This window comes from Temnothorax curvispinosus, unplaced genomic scaffold (genome assembly GCF_003070985.1).
Source record: "Temnothorax curvispinosus isolate PA1 unplaced genomic scaffold, ASM307098v1 QBEX01014262.1, whole genome shotgun sequence".
In the NCBI taxonomy this organism is placed as follows: Eukaryota; Metazoa; Arthropoda; class Insecta; order Hymenoptera; family Formicidae; genus Temnothorax; species Temnothorax curvispinosus.
The window spans coordinates 51,604-68,642 of NW_020224042.1; the positions used below are offsets into that span (position 1 = coordinate 51,604).

Genomic DNA, 17,039 nt, shown 5'->3' on the forward strand with positions numbered 1-17,039 from the left:
CGCGGCGCCGTCGGCCGCACGACGGGCAAAATATGTCGTCGTCGCGACTAGACCGCGGCCGCTGGCGGGGCAACGTCGGGGTCGAAGTCGAGGTCGATGCGGTGGGGTCAAGCTGCGAGAGCGGCTCCACGTCGTCGCGACGGCCATCGTCAGAGCGTCGTGACGTCGCAGCCGTGCCTGGCGATGCGCACCAGCAGGTGTGTGTAGCTCCGTCAAGCTGCCTTGGTGGGTACCGCGACTCCGGAGACGACGAGGCTTCGTTCGAGGCCGCTGCCAGACAGACTTCCGCGTTCGCTGGAACCGCAGGCCTATTCGAAATCACAGATTAGAGTTTGACTCCGGGGAAGAATTCTTGTTTTACGATCTTTCTTCGAAGAATTCTTTAAAGAAGACAGCTTTTATAGGAGAAAAACTGTCACTTCTTATTGCATATCAAATAAAAAAATACTTTTAATTTTAATAATATAAAAAAATGTATTTTTTAGTACTTCTATTGATTTAAATATTTTAGACGAATAAATTAATAAGTAATTTATAAGTTAGTAGAAATAGTTATATCAAATTCTTAAAGGAAATATTAAATCACTTTTATGCACTATGATAAATTAATAAATTTAAGTAACAAGATGCACGTGCGATTTTCAAATCATTTATTGTAACATTTGTTATGTCAATAAATCTTGACAATAGGAACATACCTTCAGCTCGCTGAAGATCTCTGTGAAGAATCCGGGCTCGCTGTTGATTCGCAGCATCTCGGAGCTGAGTCGGTTGACGATCAGGAGACATCGGTCCCAGAACTTGTCCTTGCTGTCTTCGACGAGGAACGGCTTTAGCGGGTAACTGATCTCGTTACCCATGTAACTGTAGCTCAGGTAAAGACACGTCAGTACCGTCGCTTGAAGCTCCTTCTCGGACGCCTCGTCTCCGTCGACGAGCTCTTTCACCAGCATATACACGAACACTACGTTGGCAGGGTTTATAAAGGGCACGTCCTGACAAAGGAAGATAAATAATGTGATTAAAATTTTATATATTTTATTTAGTAGCCTACATTAGTCTAATTTGTAAATTAAGTAAAACATGTTGGTTTTTTATGGATAATTTTATATTAACAGCATTTTAGCATTTAGCGAAAAGTCTTTCATAATTGTCCAGAAATATTCGCTCTTTTAATAAAATAACTCGTACATTCATAAACGTAATTGCGTAGAAGAGTATGATTCATATCTAAAGCACATTATTCTGTAATATAATTATCAGCAGTGTATCTCCAGGCAATAATGAGCGATAAAAATAAAGTTCGTGACAACTCGCAATTACGGAAATAGAAAAGAAGTTTAAAATCATGTGTTCATTGGATATTTGTCTAAGCCTGCATTTTAATGTTATTTAAATTGACACAGTTGTGAGATAAGTCGAGGTAAATTTAACTCTTAATATATATATATGTACTTGATATACGTATTGTTGATATTATATTAGGTATTGTTAATATCTGAACTATGCTTTTACGTATGCCACTAATTGCATAGTGTCTTGCTGTGTTGGATAGTGCCACATACATGTTGAATATTTCACTATAGGGACTTTAGGGACACACGTCCTTTCATACACGTACATTTGTACATGTGTGTCAGTATAAATATGTATAGGCATATATATCGAACGCAGGTGCTTTCGATACAAATATAGTCACATAGATGTTAATTAGTGCGGATACACATATAAGGAGAATATGTCGTATAAATAGAGAGTCTATTTATACTCCGATAAGACCTCCGTTAGCCATGAAACATAAAAGAAAATTAAGTACATCTATGTATACAACTATACATTATTTTTATATACATATATATGTACTTTCTTTATACACACATACACAAATATACACATATGTATGTATATAACTCATAAAAATTTATAAATTTTTACGGAATAAAAGTGAAATGACTTTTCTAATATTGTTGCCAAATCAAGAAAAGCGAAGAAATCTATACATATTTTCTTAAGGCACAGGCTATTCGAACGTACATCTTGTCTTATGTAAGAAAATGTGCAGGGGCATTGCGAAAGAAAAAGATAATATTTTATCAAATTTCGAAAACGCAATTAATGCAAAATTTGAATAAAAAGAGTAAAAAGTAAAAATGCAACAAGTAAGATAAATGTACCAATGCCGGGACTCTTAAGACCTGTATCTGGTCACCTTTATCATTTTAGTTTTTAAATCAGTATAACGTGAATTAAAATCAAAGATAAAAATATAATACAAGAGAAATATTTTCATCTTTGATTCTTTGATTTTAATTCGCGTTATAACTTATTTAAGGACTTCCGATTGAGGATGTAGGCACATTAATTTGACCTAGTTTTTACAATCCATGTAAAATGATGGCTTGACCTATATTACCGTAAGTAAATAATATTCCTGCTTCATAAACAGAGATACACATATTGTGTGATATGTTGGAGTAATTTAATATCAACTATTAAAACAAAATCAACTAATTATGCATTATATCATGAATAATACTCATAATGACTGTTTCATTTAAGAGAGAAAAATATGTGTACGCTATGTATATTATAATACGTCTCAAGGGGGAACCCGTGTACGCATCAGTTCGCGGCGTGCACGCCAAGACGGTACGGAGCGAGTCGCATTAGCGCGCATGGATGCATCGGCTCACGGTGCAGGAGGAGCGTAGGTGCATCGATTCGTGAGAGGTGGTGCACGGCGTGCACATGTGGGTGCATTAAGCGCGGTGAGGCCACACCGGTGACCCAGGGAGGATCGATGCCCTCGATACGTTTTCCTCCCCGCGCGATCGGCAACCTGCTGCTGTTTTTATTACCCGCGCCGCATAGTCGGCCGCCCCGTTCCTCGTTAGCCGTGTCTCTCGGCTTAATGCACATTACGTTGCCGCGCGCACTCACGTTTGCAATTTGCTCACACGCGAGGATGCGTCCCCCTCTGCAGCCTCCCCCCCTTTTCGTTGTCCGTCGTACGACGCTGGCAGGGCCGACGACACTTCTCGGCGACGGCGACACGCCCTCGTGCCAGCGTCGCAGGATAATCGGAGCAGTGCACCTTGCACAATGCAGCGGAAAGAAAAAGGGGGTTTACGCGCGCCCGCGCCGCCTCGCGTAAACGCGCCAGCGATTCTCTCGATCCTGCCGCGAAAATCCGCGCCTGATTCGCTCGTGGAACCGGAAATACAATCAGACAGCTACTACCTTAACATCCCGTGAACGGAATTGCTTGCGGCGTGAAACTCCATTTGGCAAATTTCACCGTTGCTTTATACATCGCGTTACAATTTAAGTCAGTTGCTCCGTCAAGTTCTTAAATTTACAGTCCATCTATTATTTCCAATGTGAAAGGATGAATTTAAGTAAAATTGGTACAAGATAAATAATAATGGATTATAAAGTCTTTTGACTTGTGTCTTCAGTACTGATTACGAGCGCGCGATTCACATTCATTATTATTGCAACAAATGCATTGTATCAATTAATAATTAGAATAATCCTTTTAGATTACAATCCTTCTGCATTAAACATTAATATTTGAAGTAAGTACCTTTACTTTGTTGCACAATCTTGTAAATCTGCTGTGTAATTGCCAACATGTACTTTTTTCTTTTTAGCACTTAGCAACTGCTCTAAATATTGAAGATTTCTGGAAGATATGTAGGCTGCATTCCGCGATATTCACTGTCAGTACTAAAAATCTATATTTTTCTATATTTTACGTCACGTTAGTCAGGTACACCATAGATTTTCAGTACTGACAGTTACTGACAGCAAATATCGGAATGCAGTCCTAAGAAAGATTGTGCTTAAGATGGCTGACGTGTTTTAACGGACGAAGTATATCGATAGTATTACGAATAGGGCAGATCGCGTGACGTTATCGAGAAAAATTATTCATAAATAGCGTCTATCGATGAAGATATGTTTTTATGTCTACAACTTAGCGAAGTAAAACCCGGCCTATGGACTTATAACTCGTCGCGTGAGCGAAAGTAGCGCTCGTAAAATTATAGGGTCACCCAAGATATCCGCTTTGTTATAAAAAAAAAATCAAAATTTTTACTTTTGCCCACTTGGGAATTCTTAAATCTTATTTTCTCAATGATTCTTTTGATCCTTTTTTACTGCGAAGAAATCGACAACAGATTGATCGACGGGTAAGAGAAAAATGTGAGAAAAATTGAGGAAAAAAAATGTAAAACGATTTTCCATAGTGTTTTTGCGAGGAGTAGAGCGTGCAAAGCTTTCGCTGTCGCATGCATGATTCGTTAGGGTTTCCACGTGCTTTCGCTGACTGGAGAGGCGACCCTCTCGATCAGGTATAACTCAAGAGGGCCTCGAGGGCCGCGGATGCGGTGCAGCAGAATTAGGGGTGCCAATATACCCGGCGAGGACGTATATACCTCTAGGTCGGTCGATATTCGCCAGGGGTGAGCGGCCCGCTGCCCGCTCTACTACCGAGCGGGCCTACTCGCGCGTTATTCGAGTCGCCTGCGCCTATACCTAAACCTTTTAATTAAATTTCCAAGACTACGGATAACGACTCTCCGAATAGCGCGCGAGTGCACTACTTGGACCAATTAACGTCGTAGTTGGCATGCACGCGAAACACCCTCAACCGCAACGGCAATCCTGACGCTTAGTCGGCTCGGGGATGTCCCAGATGGAACTTCGCGGGGACCCAAATCCGCGTGAATTAGCCGCCGAGCTATGCGTACGCGTAATTAAATTATGGAAATTAATGAAACACACGCGCGCGCGCCATATCCGCGTGCCGCCACCGCTATTCGCCACCGATATCCGCTTTTGGTTGATTCTAACGGGGTGCTAGTAGTTACATGAAGGTTATCTAACTGATTGCGCTGTTACATCGTCTCAATTGTCTTTCTTTCGATCACCGAGTGTTTTCTTGAAAGGTAATTAATAAAGTGACAGATGCCATGTGACACACGTGATGCACGTGTCGCGCGCGGGAAACGTGACAGGAACGGAATTTTCAATCTCAGCCATGTATGGTTTCCTTTTAACCAGATTTTCAACAACGCGGCCCGATTTGATCTTGTTTAACGTCCAGACGGAACCGATTGGTGAATCATATCGTGTATGGTCAGTTTACAAGACAGTTTGCTCGCGTGCTTTGACGTCCCAATGGGACTAAACGATAATGGAATGACGTAGAGAGTCAATATTTCACCTGTTATACTTGTAACAGTTATAGTTGCAATAATGAATGCGACTGAATGTATACTGCATACCGGCTATCGCAAGAAATTACTTGCCGGTAGAATATATTTATTTTTAGATAAATTTCGTTAGCAAATTTTTTTGTTAAATGACTTTATATACTATTTGGAAGACATAAATAGTTTTAAATAAAATATATTTTCAATAAATCGAAAACGAGATATCGATTTTTAAATCTAATACTTATTTTTCTCTTTTTAATGTTAAATATTTAAATAATATATACATTAAAATAATTAAAATATTATAAAGATAATTCTTTTCTTCAAAAATGCTTCATGAAACTGATAATTAGATTATCCGGTGCAGCTTTTAAAGAAGTTATACGTATTAAGATGTATCACGAAGCAAATAAGATTTACTTAGGCTCGAGTTTGGATTATATCTATATAACAATAATCGCCTTTTTTCTCAGTTCTAATGAAATTGTTTAAGATATTTTTTATATTGATAGTCCTAAAGCGATCGAATAGACAAAATTTCCATAGACGCATATATCTCGAATTTTCTCCTCTCTCCCAACACACGCAATAACATTCGATTTTATCACAAAACACACTAATCGTATAAGCTGCCACATCTATCTCCTTCTTGTATACACGGTCACGCTTCGGTTGGTTGTCCTTACATCGCTTACACGTGCACATCGTAGTGTGGTTTCTAGACACACGTTCGGAGTACATACTCTCAGGATGAATTGCATACACACATTAGACTTGAGGAATTAGATTTAAACACGCGCAGGAAGGAGGGTGGATTTGTAGTTGTTAATGCATTTCGATATTCCGGAACGTTGAGCTTTGGGCAAAAAATAACGTTTTCTTCCATAAAAATAAAAATGCGCAAAATAGAATTTCTTTGTTTTGTCTATCGTCTATTGTTTAAAAGTCTAAAATAAAACATTTTTTCCATATCTATGCCTGTTCGTTATATGTAATTTATATACGTACGAATTTTTCCATTATTTCGCTGTTTGTTACGCATTTGTTTCATAAAAATAGAAATGTGCAAAATAGAATTTCTTTGTTCTCAATAAAAATATCTCCTACATGTTTGTGCTTGTTCGTATATTATATGTATTTTTGTTATATTTAATTTATATATTACGTATTTCTGCATCACTTCGTTTTTTATTATCACGTCAGATATGAAAATTTATGGGTCATTAAAGAATATGTATTACGGTAACGTTAAAAAATTATGTACGGTGTCTGATCACCCTACTTCCGTCAAATGCGTCGAAAATCGCGAGTAATTAGATATTATTAATCTGGTCAGTCATTAATGCGCTCAAATTGAATACAACGGTGAAAATGGAACAAAGGCCAGAGTTTTGCATGACCTGGTTTTAAAACGTTTAATAGAAAAAAACACATTATTATAATATTGCTGCCATAATGCGCGTCGCGTTATCAAATATTTATATTTAGTTCCAACTAAAACTCAATATCGTAATCGTAATCGTTCTTTTAATACTCATTTTCCGCTAACGTTAATTCAGGGGCACTACTTGAAAAAATCAGTTGTCTGCATAATTTCTTACGCTCGATCGTAGATTTAGGGCGATAGAAATACTCTTTATCAGGGGCTGACGTCCGAGAAGAGAAAGTGTCTCCCCTTTGTAATTAAAATCTAGGGGTGAACGTCCCTCTTATGAACACCCGCATTTTTTCACATATCCCTATGGGGTGATTTCGCGACGTTGCCGTCGCTCTTGCGCAACATTTGCGGTGCACGTGACCCTTCATCCCTTGCGCGATTTTCCCCCTTAATACGGCATTGCTGCACATTTCTTTCCTACAGCGCTTTCCCACATCTCGTCAACCGAAACCTCATTAGTTCTTCCACTGTCGTGGATTTGCCACAATATAAGATAGATGGCTTAGAAGTTTATCAACTTTAGCCTTTCCCTGTAATATTTATTTTACATTCGCGAGTAGGTTGTCGCAATATGAATGATGTAAAAAGTCTATATGCGACTTTATGTCAACAAAATGAGATAATGATAACAGTACTTAGATAAAAAGTAAAGATGTAGCGTAAAAGTATGTCAGCAGTTTATTGTTCATTTTAAAAGTTCATTATTTAGAGTTGCTTTCTAGTTTCTAAAAAAGAGTTACTTAAAATGTTCATCTTAAGATAAAAACAATCAATTTTCTTAATAAAATAAAGTGTATAGATATAGATTAATGCCATATATACATCAACTAAGTTTTACAAAATTATAGAAAGAGGTTGCATTAAATATAAACAGTATATTAGGTATTAATATATTTTTTCTAAAGAGAATTAATAAGAAAATGTGTTGGCTTAATATATTTTATTGCTAAAAATGGAATATGTATTGCATCAAAGAAATCTTAATGTTATGGTATATCTTCTCAATGCTTCTGTTCGATATAATCTTTCTATAAAAGAAAAATCTGACAAGATAAGATAAATATCGGTCAGTGCTCTAAGTAGGATCAAAATAAATAAGATTATTTCAGGAGTAAACTCGAAGTAACCAAAAGGGTGGTGTTCGAGGGATTTGAGGCTGGAAATCGGGGGTGTTTCGATAGCTGTTGTTACAGGGGACGAATTGACAACAAGAATCGTGTACGTATATTTACCTACGACGCCCCCTCAAGAATTAAACATGCACGTGGACGCACGAATAGCTACTTGTGCTGCATTGTATTCACGGAAATGTCTGGTGTATTGATTTTTACACATATGAATTCACATATATACACGCAGCATTAATCGTATTCTGAGAAAACAAATGATTAATTACCTCTCTGTCAGATATTTTTGCAGCAAACTGTTTGTAAAATGCCAGAGCTTTTATATAATTTTTTTTATTTATAGTAAAAAACAAATAAAGTAAAATTTATATATATTTTCCTTAAAAGATAGTATATTTGTCTGAAAACAGTTAATCCAAATATATTTTTTATTTGTGGCGGTTTGATATAGGATCATTCCTACTTGACATTTTTTCTATTTTTGCTGATTTTAGCGCGCATGAGTTTTAATGATACTTAATTAAATGCTGGAAGACTATATCTTTAGTAATTTAGGAGTATGTTGAAACACATTAAGACCGCTTTGTAAATTACGTAGGACGTAGACAATAAATAATTAATCGTTTCATTAATTCTTGATTGTTTGGACGACATTTGACTGGCAATTAATCTAATGTACATTTTATTGATGTTCTTACGTTAAGTAGGGTGAGTATTTTAAAATCATTGTGCAAAATTTTCACAGAAAAAGTAATACGCTTTTATTATTCTAACTGATTAAATAAATAAATAATAATATGTTTAACTTGATTGATAATGCCAATAAAATTTGTATATTTTTATACAATTATTTACAAATATTTCGTCAAGCATTTTGTTATATAAAAGTAATGAATAAATTTAACTTAATTGATAATGTTAATAAAATATGTATATTTTTATACAATCAATCATTTACAGATATTCCGCTAATAATTTTATTATATAAAAGTATTCCATCATCCAGAAAGAAAGCTTGGAGAATCCTCATGGGAGGTCAACACAGAGAGATATGTTCTCGATAAGAAAGTGGACACGCAATCAGACGGGTAGCAAGAAACAGACACTAACTCGATCGCGTTAGTGGGTTATTTTCTGGAATCTGGGCACCGAGATAACGTCGGACTCTTTCAGGCATTGGATGCGAGACTGAGCGTTATCTCGCCCTTCTAACGATTCCTACGCGTGAATTTATCGACATGAGAAATCGATGTCGGTGGGCGCAGGGACATTGCCGGGGAGCGTGTCTACGTAAAAGCACTTTATTATGGACCGTCTTCGACGCCTCCCTGCAAAGTGGGCTGAAGCACGCGAATATCGCAATATACCGCAAATTGTCGCAAATGATAAAATACGCCGCATGAATTCTCGGAAATAATCACAGAGCGGATTCGTGCTGTGTATTGCGTATTGTGAAATAAACGTTTATTTCTCTCACTCTCTAAAGTGAGCAATAATAAACTGTGTAGATTTTGTGGAAATGAGAAAGAAAGAAAGAAAGACGCATATTGTTTCTTATATTTCAATATCGTGCTGACGTATATAAAAATTACGTTGCACTAGATTAATTGCCAAATATTTTAAATGAGATGAGAATAGATATATTAGTTGTTATACAAGTGTGAAACTTATTTCGTTAAAGACTGTTATATGTTTAAATGATGCCAATCGATAATGACTTTGACGAAAATTTTTTGACAAATATATTTTGTTGTGCAGATGCAAAGATTAAATATTTCAAATACAATCACAAGATCATCTGCCGTGCTTGTCCGAACATCAGTGAATCTAATAATTATAATTACCAGAAATGCTTCAAAGACACCTTAGCTCAAGGATAAACGCGTCGGTTGATGCCAACAATGCGCAATTGTGCGCAACAATCGGGACGTCACTCATGATGAAAAAAGTCCGCCCACGAACAGAGAATCGCCGCCGCAGTGGACTGGAATTATTACCGCTTCGCGCTATTTTCCATGAAACTTCACGAGCATTGCGGTTCGCTGAAGGTTGCGCGACACGCCAATCGATAGTGACTTTCGTCATAAAGTAAGTAAAAAATTCTTGCCGATTTGATCGACAGATAATCGACCCTTTCGTGCACGACGACGTATAAGTGATGCAAACGCCGTTTTGAGTAATCCATGTCGCGATAACATATCGGTTTTTTCACGTATTTATTTTTGTTACCTTGCATGACTGAACCGATCACTTTTATGTCAACTGCAGAAGTCCGCTTTTACGATATAATTAAAAAGGTTAAATTACTCTTCTCATCAGATTAACCGCGATAAATTTTATAACGCGCATTTACTAGAAATGCTTGGACTATATTTTAATTATTAAACAAAAAACATATATCCAATAATATACCATTAAAAAAGTTTTTCTATGCTTCTAAAAAGTTTCGTCTTTTACGACTGTGTGTGTCCATAGATACTCCTTTTCTAACGGAAGCATTCAATTAAAGCATACTCGTAAAACAATTTTAAAGGTTACGCTTATTTATCAAAGAAAGAAAAATGTTTTAATTTTCATTTGCAACGTTTGTCGGGGAAAATTTGGCTTTTGTTATAAAAACTAATGTGGCGTGCAGATGATACAATACGTAAAGACATAGGGTACAAAGTGGATAAACAACGCAGATTTTTGCATTGTATTATTAATAGTTCCGTAGTATTTTTAAGTCAGCGGCCATCTACGTCAGTTGACTATCGGAGTGAAATATTTTTAGTTTGATCGATAGCTTCTACGCGCAGAGAAGCCGAGTCTTATAGGGGCCGCGCAATTTGCATAGGTCGCAATCGCGCACGATAGTCGCATTAGCATAAACGTTGAATTCATAATCGAATCAAGAGCCAGCACCGACTAAAATTATGAGCAAATGCTTTCGATTGGTCGTGATTCGTTTCTCATGGAAGAAGTATAACGATTCAATTTTATTGGAAGCAATAAACTCACGATATCAACATTGTAAAATAAAATTGTCAAAAATAAAAAAGAGAGAAAACTTTGCCGAACAGAAATATTGAAGGAAAATCGATATGACTTGTAGTTTAGATAGTCTGGAATGAGATATTTAAAAATCACGGCTTCTTTTCAAGAAAAAGAAAACATTTTTAAAATACTTAATTTCCAAATAAGTTTAAGAGATAATTTTCAATAATTTTACAATAATTCTAGAAAAGGTATATTACATTGTAAAACGTTCTTGAGAGAAGGAAATATATTTTATTTAGCGCAATGTGTTTTAATATTCGAAGATAATATAATAAAGAAATAGTCCAATACACTTGCTTCTCGGAAACTTTGCGTCATCCTTCCCTTTCCTCTATTAAAACAATTTTTAGGGAAAAGTATATTATGATTCAGCATTTCACATATGACTCAAGAAAGTATATAATCGTAACGCTGTATTGTAATTCAGTAGCCTCCTGTTGCGATGCAAATATAACATATATAATTGGCTCCTGTTATGAAGGGACAGAAACTCTTGGCTTTATCCCGTGAAAAGTTTGCCTAATTTCCTCTCTAACATATTGTATGTCCTGGGCGACTCTTATTATGCGTATTCCTGCGGGACGCTGTCCGCATCCCGGGGGATTCAGGGTACGAAGCCCTTTCTTTTGTGACGCGTGTGGACCATCACATCCCACTTGTAATGATAGTCCCTTCAGGGAAAACGAAACCTTTTAACGCATCGGAGACAAATATTCGTACTCTTTAATTGGATATCGCTTGCGGAATATTCCGGTTTAACAATAACAGTGGCCGAGCCAAGTAGAATAGCATGGCAGTTGTTTCTAACGAAAATTATTCATATTTTGTACATATGTCACAGATCAGTGCAGTATTCGTATTAGGCTGTTGAGCTTTATATAACAATCTTTTTTTTTCTTTAGATATATGTATATTTGGTGCTCAACGATCGTCGACCGTATCGATTTTGTATGACTTGTATATATCAACGTTAATCATAGCAGTTCAATCAGCGAGAGTTAATTATCTCGTGCTGTTGGTATATCTTAATCATCCAATTACAACGATAGCGGAATAACCGCGGGAGTAATATATTAATTATAACGTCGAACCAGTACCCGTGATAACTGTATTATCGGCGTGTATGTTTCACGAAGCACGTTAAAGCACCTAGCAAATAAAAGTATACTGAAATATGAACGGTAATATAAAAGTATATCAAAGTACTATTATCAAGTGGAGATATTTTTGGAGAGTTAGAAGTACCTATAGTGTATTTAAGTGATTTCTTAAAATATTTATTAGATGTATGTCCCGTACTTTTTTCATTTTTTTAAAGATTTTAAATTGAAGATTATTCATAAATGAAACGTTCAACTCGTTAGATAAAAATATCCAAGAACCTTAAAAAACCAACATATTTCTTTTTTAATCGCAACACGTATTTAAGCGTGAACGTTTGTTAATTTATATAATTTAAAAACGTAAACATAATAATTTTAAGAAGCGCACTCTTTGGAAGTGACGAACTCACCTGCCAGCCTTGAAGCAGGAGATTTCTGTCGACAGTTCTGAGCCACATGACAGCGTCGCCAGCCTGGAAGTCCCTTAAACGGGTGCATTTCTTGTGCAGGAAGACGCCGAGGCACTTGAGCAATTCCGAAGTGGAGGCCTGGATGACAGTTTTTCTTGGTCCAGGAGGCAGGGGTTTCTGCATCAATTTCTCACACGTCGGATTGTGCGTGGTGTGATTGTTGTTCGACGCCGGCGGTTTTGTCTAATTAAAACCACGAGAGAGAAGATCATTTCTCAATAAACTAACTAGAAGATTTCTCAATATAATCAACATTCTTGTAAACCTTATGTAAATTTTTTGTTTTTAATTACTTAATACTTTTTAAACTCATATACTTGTTAACATTGACGAAACCACTTTATAGTAACCGCATATTATTTTTTGGTAATTTAACGTATGTGTAATGTGATAATTTCTTGCAAATTTTATTTAACAATGACAATAAGTTTAATAAAATAAATTTTAGCATTGATAGATTTTCTAATGTAATATTTATATATTTTATATTCTGCTGATATTAAATGTGGAGTTTGCAAATGATAAAAACTAGTAATTAAACATTAAGTACATTGAAAGTAGCCATATTTCTAGAGAGAAAGATGAAAATATTGAAAATTTATAAAGAAAAGGCAACTCGTGCTACGCGAAAGGAGACATCAAACGATCGATGTGCTTTCGATCGTGTCTCGGGGGGTCAAAGCACGTTGTATATTTAATTCCTTCATGCTTTACTGTATGTAAATCCCCCTTTCGAGTTGTTTCTATCTCTAGACTTCTCGAGACACAACAAGCAATGAGATATATTATTTTAACTATATATTTATTCCATTGTTTTTTTTTATTCTGTTTTATAATATTTTTAACTTTTAAATTATTACGGTAAAGGGTGCTATGTATTATCGATATAAATAAAATATCTAGACGTATTTCTAAATAGATCGAATTTGTGTCGGTCGGTGTCGGTGTTATAATATGAGAATATAATTTGTTAAAGCGCGCTTGGGGTTTCTTAACTATTTATTTTATATAATTTATATATATGTATATATATAAATTATTTATTAAATATGCCAATTTACCACTTGTCAAAATAGAATTACAAGCACTTCTCTCGAAAAAAAAAGGAGAATGAAAGTTTTTTGCTCTACACGAGTACTTACCTGCGGCGTCTGTATATTCTTATTTTTATCAACGATAGGTATGTTATCGAGCGGCTGTCTGAAGGCGATATTCTTGTTCTTGTTATCAAGCTTCTTCTTGTTGTTATTAGTTGTGCTGAACCGCTTCCACGACAAGGCATTTATGAACAGCGAATGCTTCTTCAGGTTCTTCTCCAGGGCGTTCTTTTCTGAAATGATCCTCGCGTTGTCGTTGTTGTTCAGATTAATGTTATTGTTCTGTAGCGAGTTGTTGTTGGTCGGGGGATGATTCGTGGGTGGCGCCGGCGCCACCGTGGCAACGCCGCTCTTGTTCTCGCGATTCTTCGCATTATTTAGCTGCTCGTAATTAAAGTTGTTTAACGTGAAGTCAGCGGGATGTTGATGTCCCGCTGGCGGGTAAACAGGCCCGCGGCGGTCCCGCGGACTGAACGACAATACGGTCCCCATGGTGCTGGCGCTGCGCTCTAAATGTTGCGGTTGCGGTTGCGGCTGAGGTTGTTGCTGCTGTGGCTGTGGCTGTTGTGGTTGTTGCGGTTGTTGCGGTTGTTGCGGTTGCTGCTGACTCGTCGGTTGTGCCTGCTCTCTGCCGCTCTGCGGATTGGTTGGATTCTGACTTGGTTGACGACTCACGTTCGGACGAGGATTCTGAGCTTCTCGTCCTGGACTCGTTGGATTGCCGGGATTTTGCGTTGGCTGGCCGGCGGGATTCTGATCTTCTTGAACGGGACTCGGATGGCCCGGATTACCGGGATTGTGACCTGGGTTACCCGGATTGTGGCCGGGGTTACCCGGGTTGTGGCCGGGGTTACCCGGGTTGTGGCCGGGATTACCTGGGTTATGGCCCGGATTGCCCGGGTTGTGTCCGGGATTGCCCGGGTTGTGGCCGGGATTTCCTGGATTGTGACCGGGATTTCCCGGGTTGTGACCGGGATTGCCCGGATTGTGGCCGGGATTTCCCGGATTATGAGTCTGGTGACTGGGGTTGTGACCAGGGTTGTGGTCGGGAGTACCCGGATTTTGGGGCGAATGACCCGGGTTGTGATGCCCGGGATTTTGGGACTGGGGTCCCGGATTGTGGGTCGGGTGACCCGGATTCTGGTGATGCTGGGACGTAGCGGGCGGCGGTCTCGGCGGGCTCGGTGTAGTGACACGCTGCGGTGGGGGTGCTCGAGGAATCGAGGTCTCCCTCGAGGGTCCCGTCAGCGGGGTCGCATCCCCTGGCTCGATGGCCTCCTCCACGACGGGACCCACCACCTCGCTCAACCGACCTCCCAGCCTGCTGATTTCTACCTTCGACTTGAAGGACACTACTTTTTCTTCCTCCCGCGACGTTGGACACTGATTTACCTCCTGTTTCCTTGCCAAATTTCTTCTTTTATTAAACTATATGAAGTTTCGTGATTAATGCACCCTCCCGGCGGCGGGAGAGCGTTACAGACAATATGGCGATCGTTGATGGTGATCGATAAGCGAGGAGAAAGTGCGAACGAGACGTATTCGAGGAATAATTATGCGAACAATCTGGTCCTTCTGCTTAACGTGGATCTGCAGCCTCTGTAGCTTCCGTATCGTTGAAGATGTCACGCGGCAAGATGTCGTCGATACCCGCAAAAGATGTCGGCCGTCGCGCAAAATGGCGAACGATCGATGCTTTACCGCCCTCCGCCTCCCGGAGGGACGATGAGCCAGGTGAACGAAAACACTGGATCGACGCACCGAGCCACCCTTCTCGATAATCTGACTCTCGTCCTTTGCGTGTCGTGTCAGCTCGCTCTCGCGGATAGTCGTATGTCGACGCTTTCTCGAGTTGCACTCCTGGAGCACTCTCGACACACTTTCAACTCACTTTCTTGAACGCTATTTGCGACTCGAAAGTACGAATTTCTCCTAAAATTCGGTACTTCAACTGTTGATCTTTGACCATCGGTACCACCAATTAATCGACCGGTTCTCCTCGTCGACGCCAACAACCCCGATTCGTTTCGTACGCTCCGAATTTTAATCGCGCCGTTCGCTGCGGCTTCGAACGATAACTCGAAGCTGCACTCGTAGAATCTCCCCGAGGTGGACTCACGTATATGGATGGGCTTTCGCGACGGACTTCGCGAGCGTTGCAAACAACAACACAACGCGCACGCTTATTCGGGAACGTTGCGAGAACGACTGATTACTCCGTGCTCTCGGCAGGCGAACTATTTCTCTTCGTCGCGCGGCGAGTTTCGCTGATAGTCTGCTGCGCTCGTCCTCGGCGACGTCGACGTCGCCGCCGTCCTCGTCGTCGTCGGTCGGCCGTGCGTCCACCTACGTTTACGGCCAACCAAGACGTAGCACGCCCCGTTACCGTTATCGGTGCGCGCGCAATGGTTCGATAAACGCGGAACGTCGATGGTCGGGGGTGGAAACGGACGGAGAGTGCCCCGCGAAGGAAAAAGAGAGCGAGAGGTACGGCGAGAGCGAGACGGAGCATGGAAGGGTGCGCTAAGAGCGGCCGAGGGAGAGGGCGAGAGAGCCCGCTGTGAGGGGGTGCATCGCGAAGGTGAGACGGAAAAGGGCGTCGGAGACGGAGACGGAGCGAAAGGGACGGAAGGACGCGAGACGGATCAGAGGATGGGGGCAAGGGTGGTGGACGTGATCGAGTAGGGCGAGAAGGAAGGGTAGTTCGCGTGTACCGCGGGCACACGATTGTGTGTATCCACCCAAACTTTTCTCCGACATAACTCACCCTCCCGCTCCCCCCCTTTCCCTCCTGCCGGGGAAACCCAAGGGAGGACAGCTCGAGACTGCTGTCTTGAGTAGACCGGCGGAAAAGCTGGGTATACTACGCCACGACCGTTAGATACTTTTCAGGAGGGTCTCACCGACGACCCCGTGAACGTAGGTCGAGATTTTCTCGTGCCATGCCAGGAGAGCACGCGAGAAAATGAATGAAAACGGGAGACGCGCACTCGGCACACGGCGTAAATAAGCACGGACCGCGGGTAAATATTGGAACTCGCTGAAGCTCGTGCACGGAACGAAATGAATATCCCTTCTGTAAAACCGCGCGGGGATAAACAGTAATGGAGCATTCGGGGAGAAGGATGCCGAGACGAGGTCACGCACGGAATGCTTCCAATAAATGCTAAAGAAATTTCCAATCGGATTGCATCTGTCTTGATAGGATTTTCTATGTTTACCCGTTCTAACAAAATTTTGACAAAATCTTAACAAAATCTTAATAAGAATATTATAACTGTGCGTTATTTGTATATTATATACTGGAAAAACGAAAAGAATTTATTTTCTGTTTTTATTTAATCAGAAGGGATGATTTTCTGTAAGAGATTTTGCTAGATAATCAGCGATTGTATACTTGAGTAAAGGATAAATTATCTGTTTATCTCTTAGAGAGATATTTAAATTAATTATAATCTTCCTCTTCTTTTATAGTAAGAATGTCACGCAAAAAGTGCTTTTTAAGAACCATATAAATTTTTAGATAGTAGTTAAAATATG

The 17,039-nt window shown here is 39.5% G+C and overlaps 2 protein-coding genes across 2 annotated transcripts; both read right to left on the reverse strand.

Moving 5' to 3' along the window:
- Window positions 1-195: 195 nt before the first annotated feature.
- Window positions 196-15,865, reverse strand: LOC112464494 (cyclin-dependent kinase 5 activator 1). Its single transcript, XM_025031504.1, has 4 exons — window positions 13,545-15,865; window positions 12,343-12,585; window positions 699-995; window positions 196-308 (listed from the first exon to the last, which is right to left on the reverse strand). The coding sequence occupies exons 1-4, from the start codon at window positions 13,989-13,991 to the stop codon at window positions 213-215; spliced, it is 1,083 nt and encodes a 360-aa protein (XP_024887272.1). The 5' UTR covers window positions 13,992-15,865; the 3' UTR covers window positions 196-212.
- LOC112464491 (sporozoite surface protein 2-like) lies at window positions 14,009-15,468 on the reverse strand. Its single transcript, XM_025031501.1, has 3 exons — window positions 15,391-15,468; window positions 14,077-14,927; window positions 14,009-14,033 (listed from the first exon to the last, which is right to left on the reverse strand). The coding sequence occupies exons 1-3, from the start codon at window positions 15,466-15,468 to the stop codon at window positions 14,009-14,011; spliced, it is 954 nt and encodes a 317-aa protein (XP_024887269.1).
- Window positions 15,866-17,039: the final 1,174 nt, after the last annotated feature.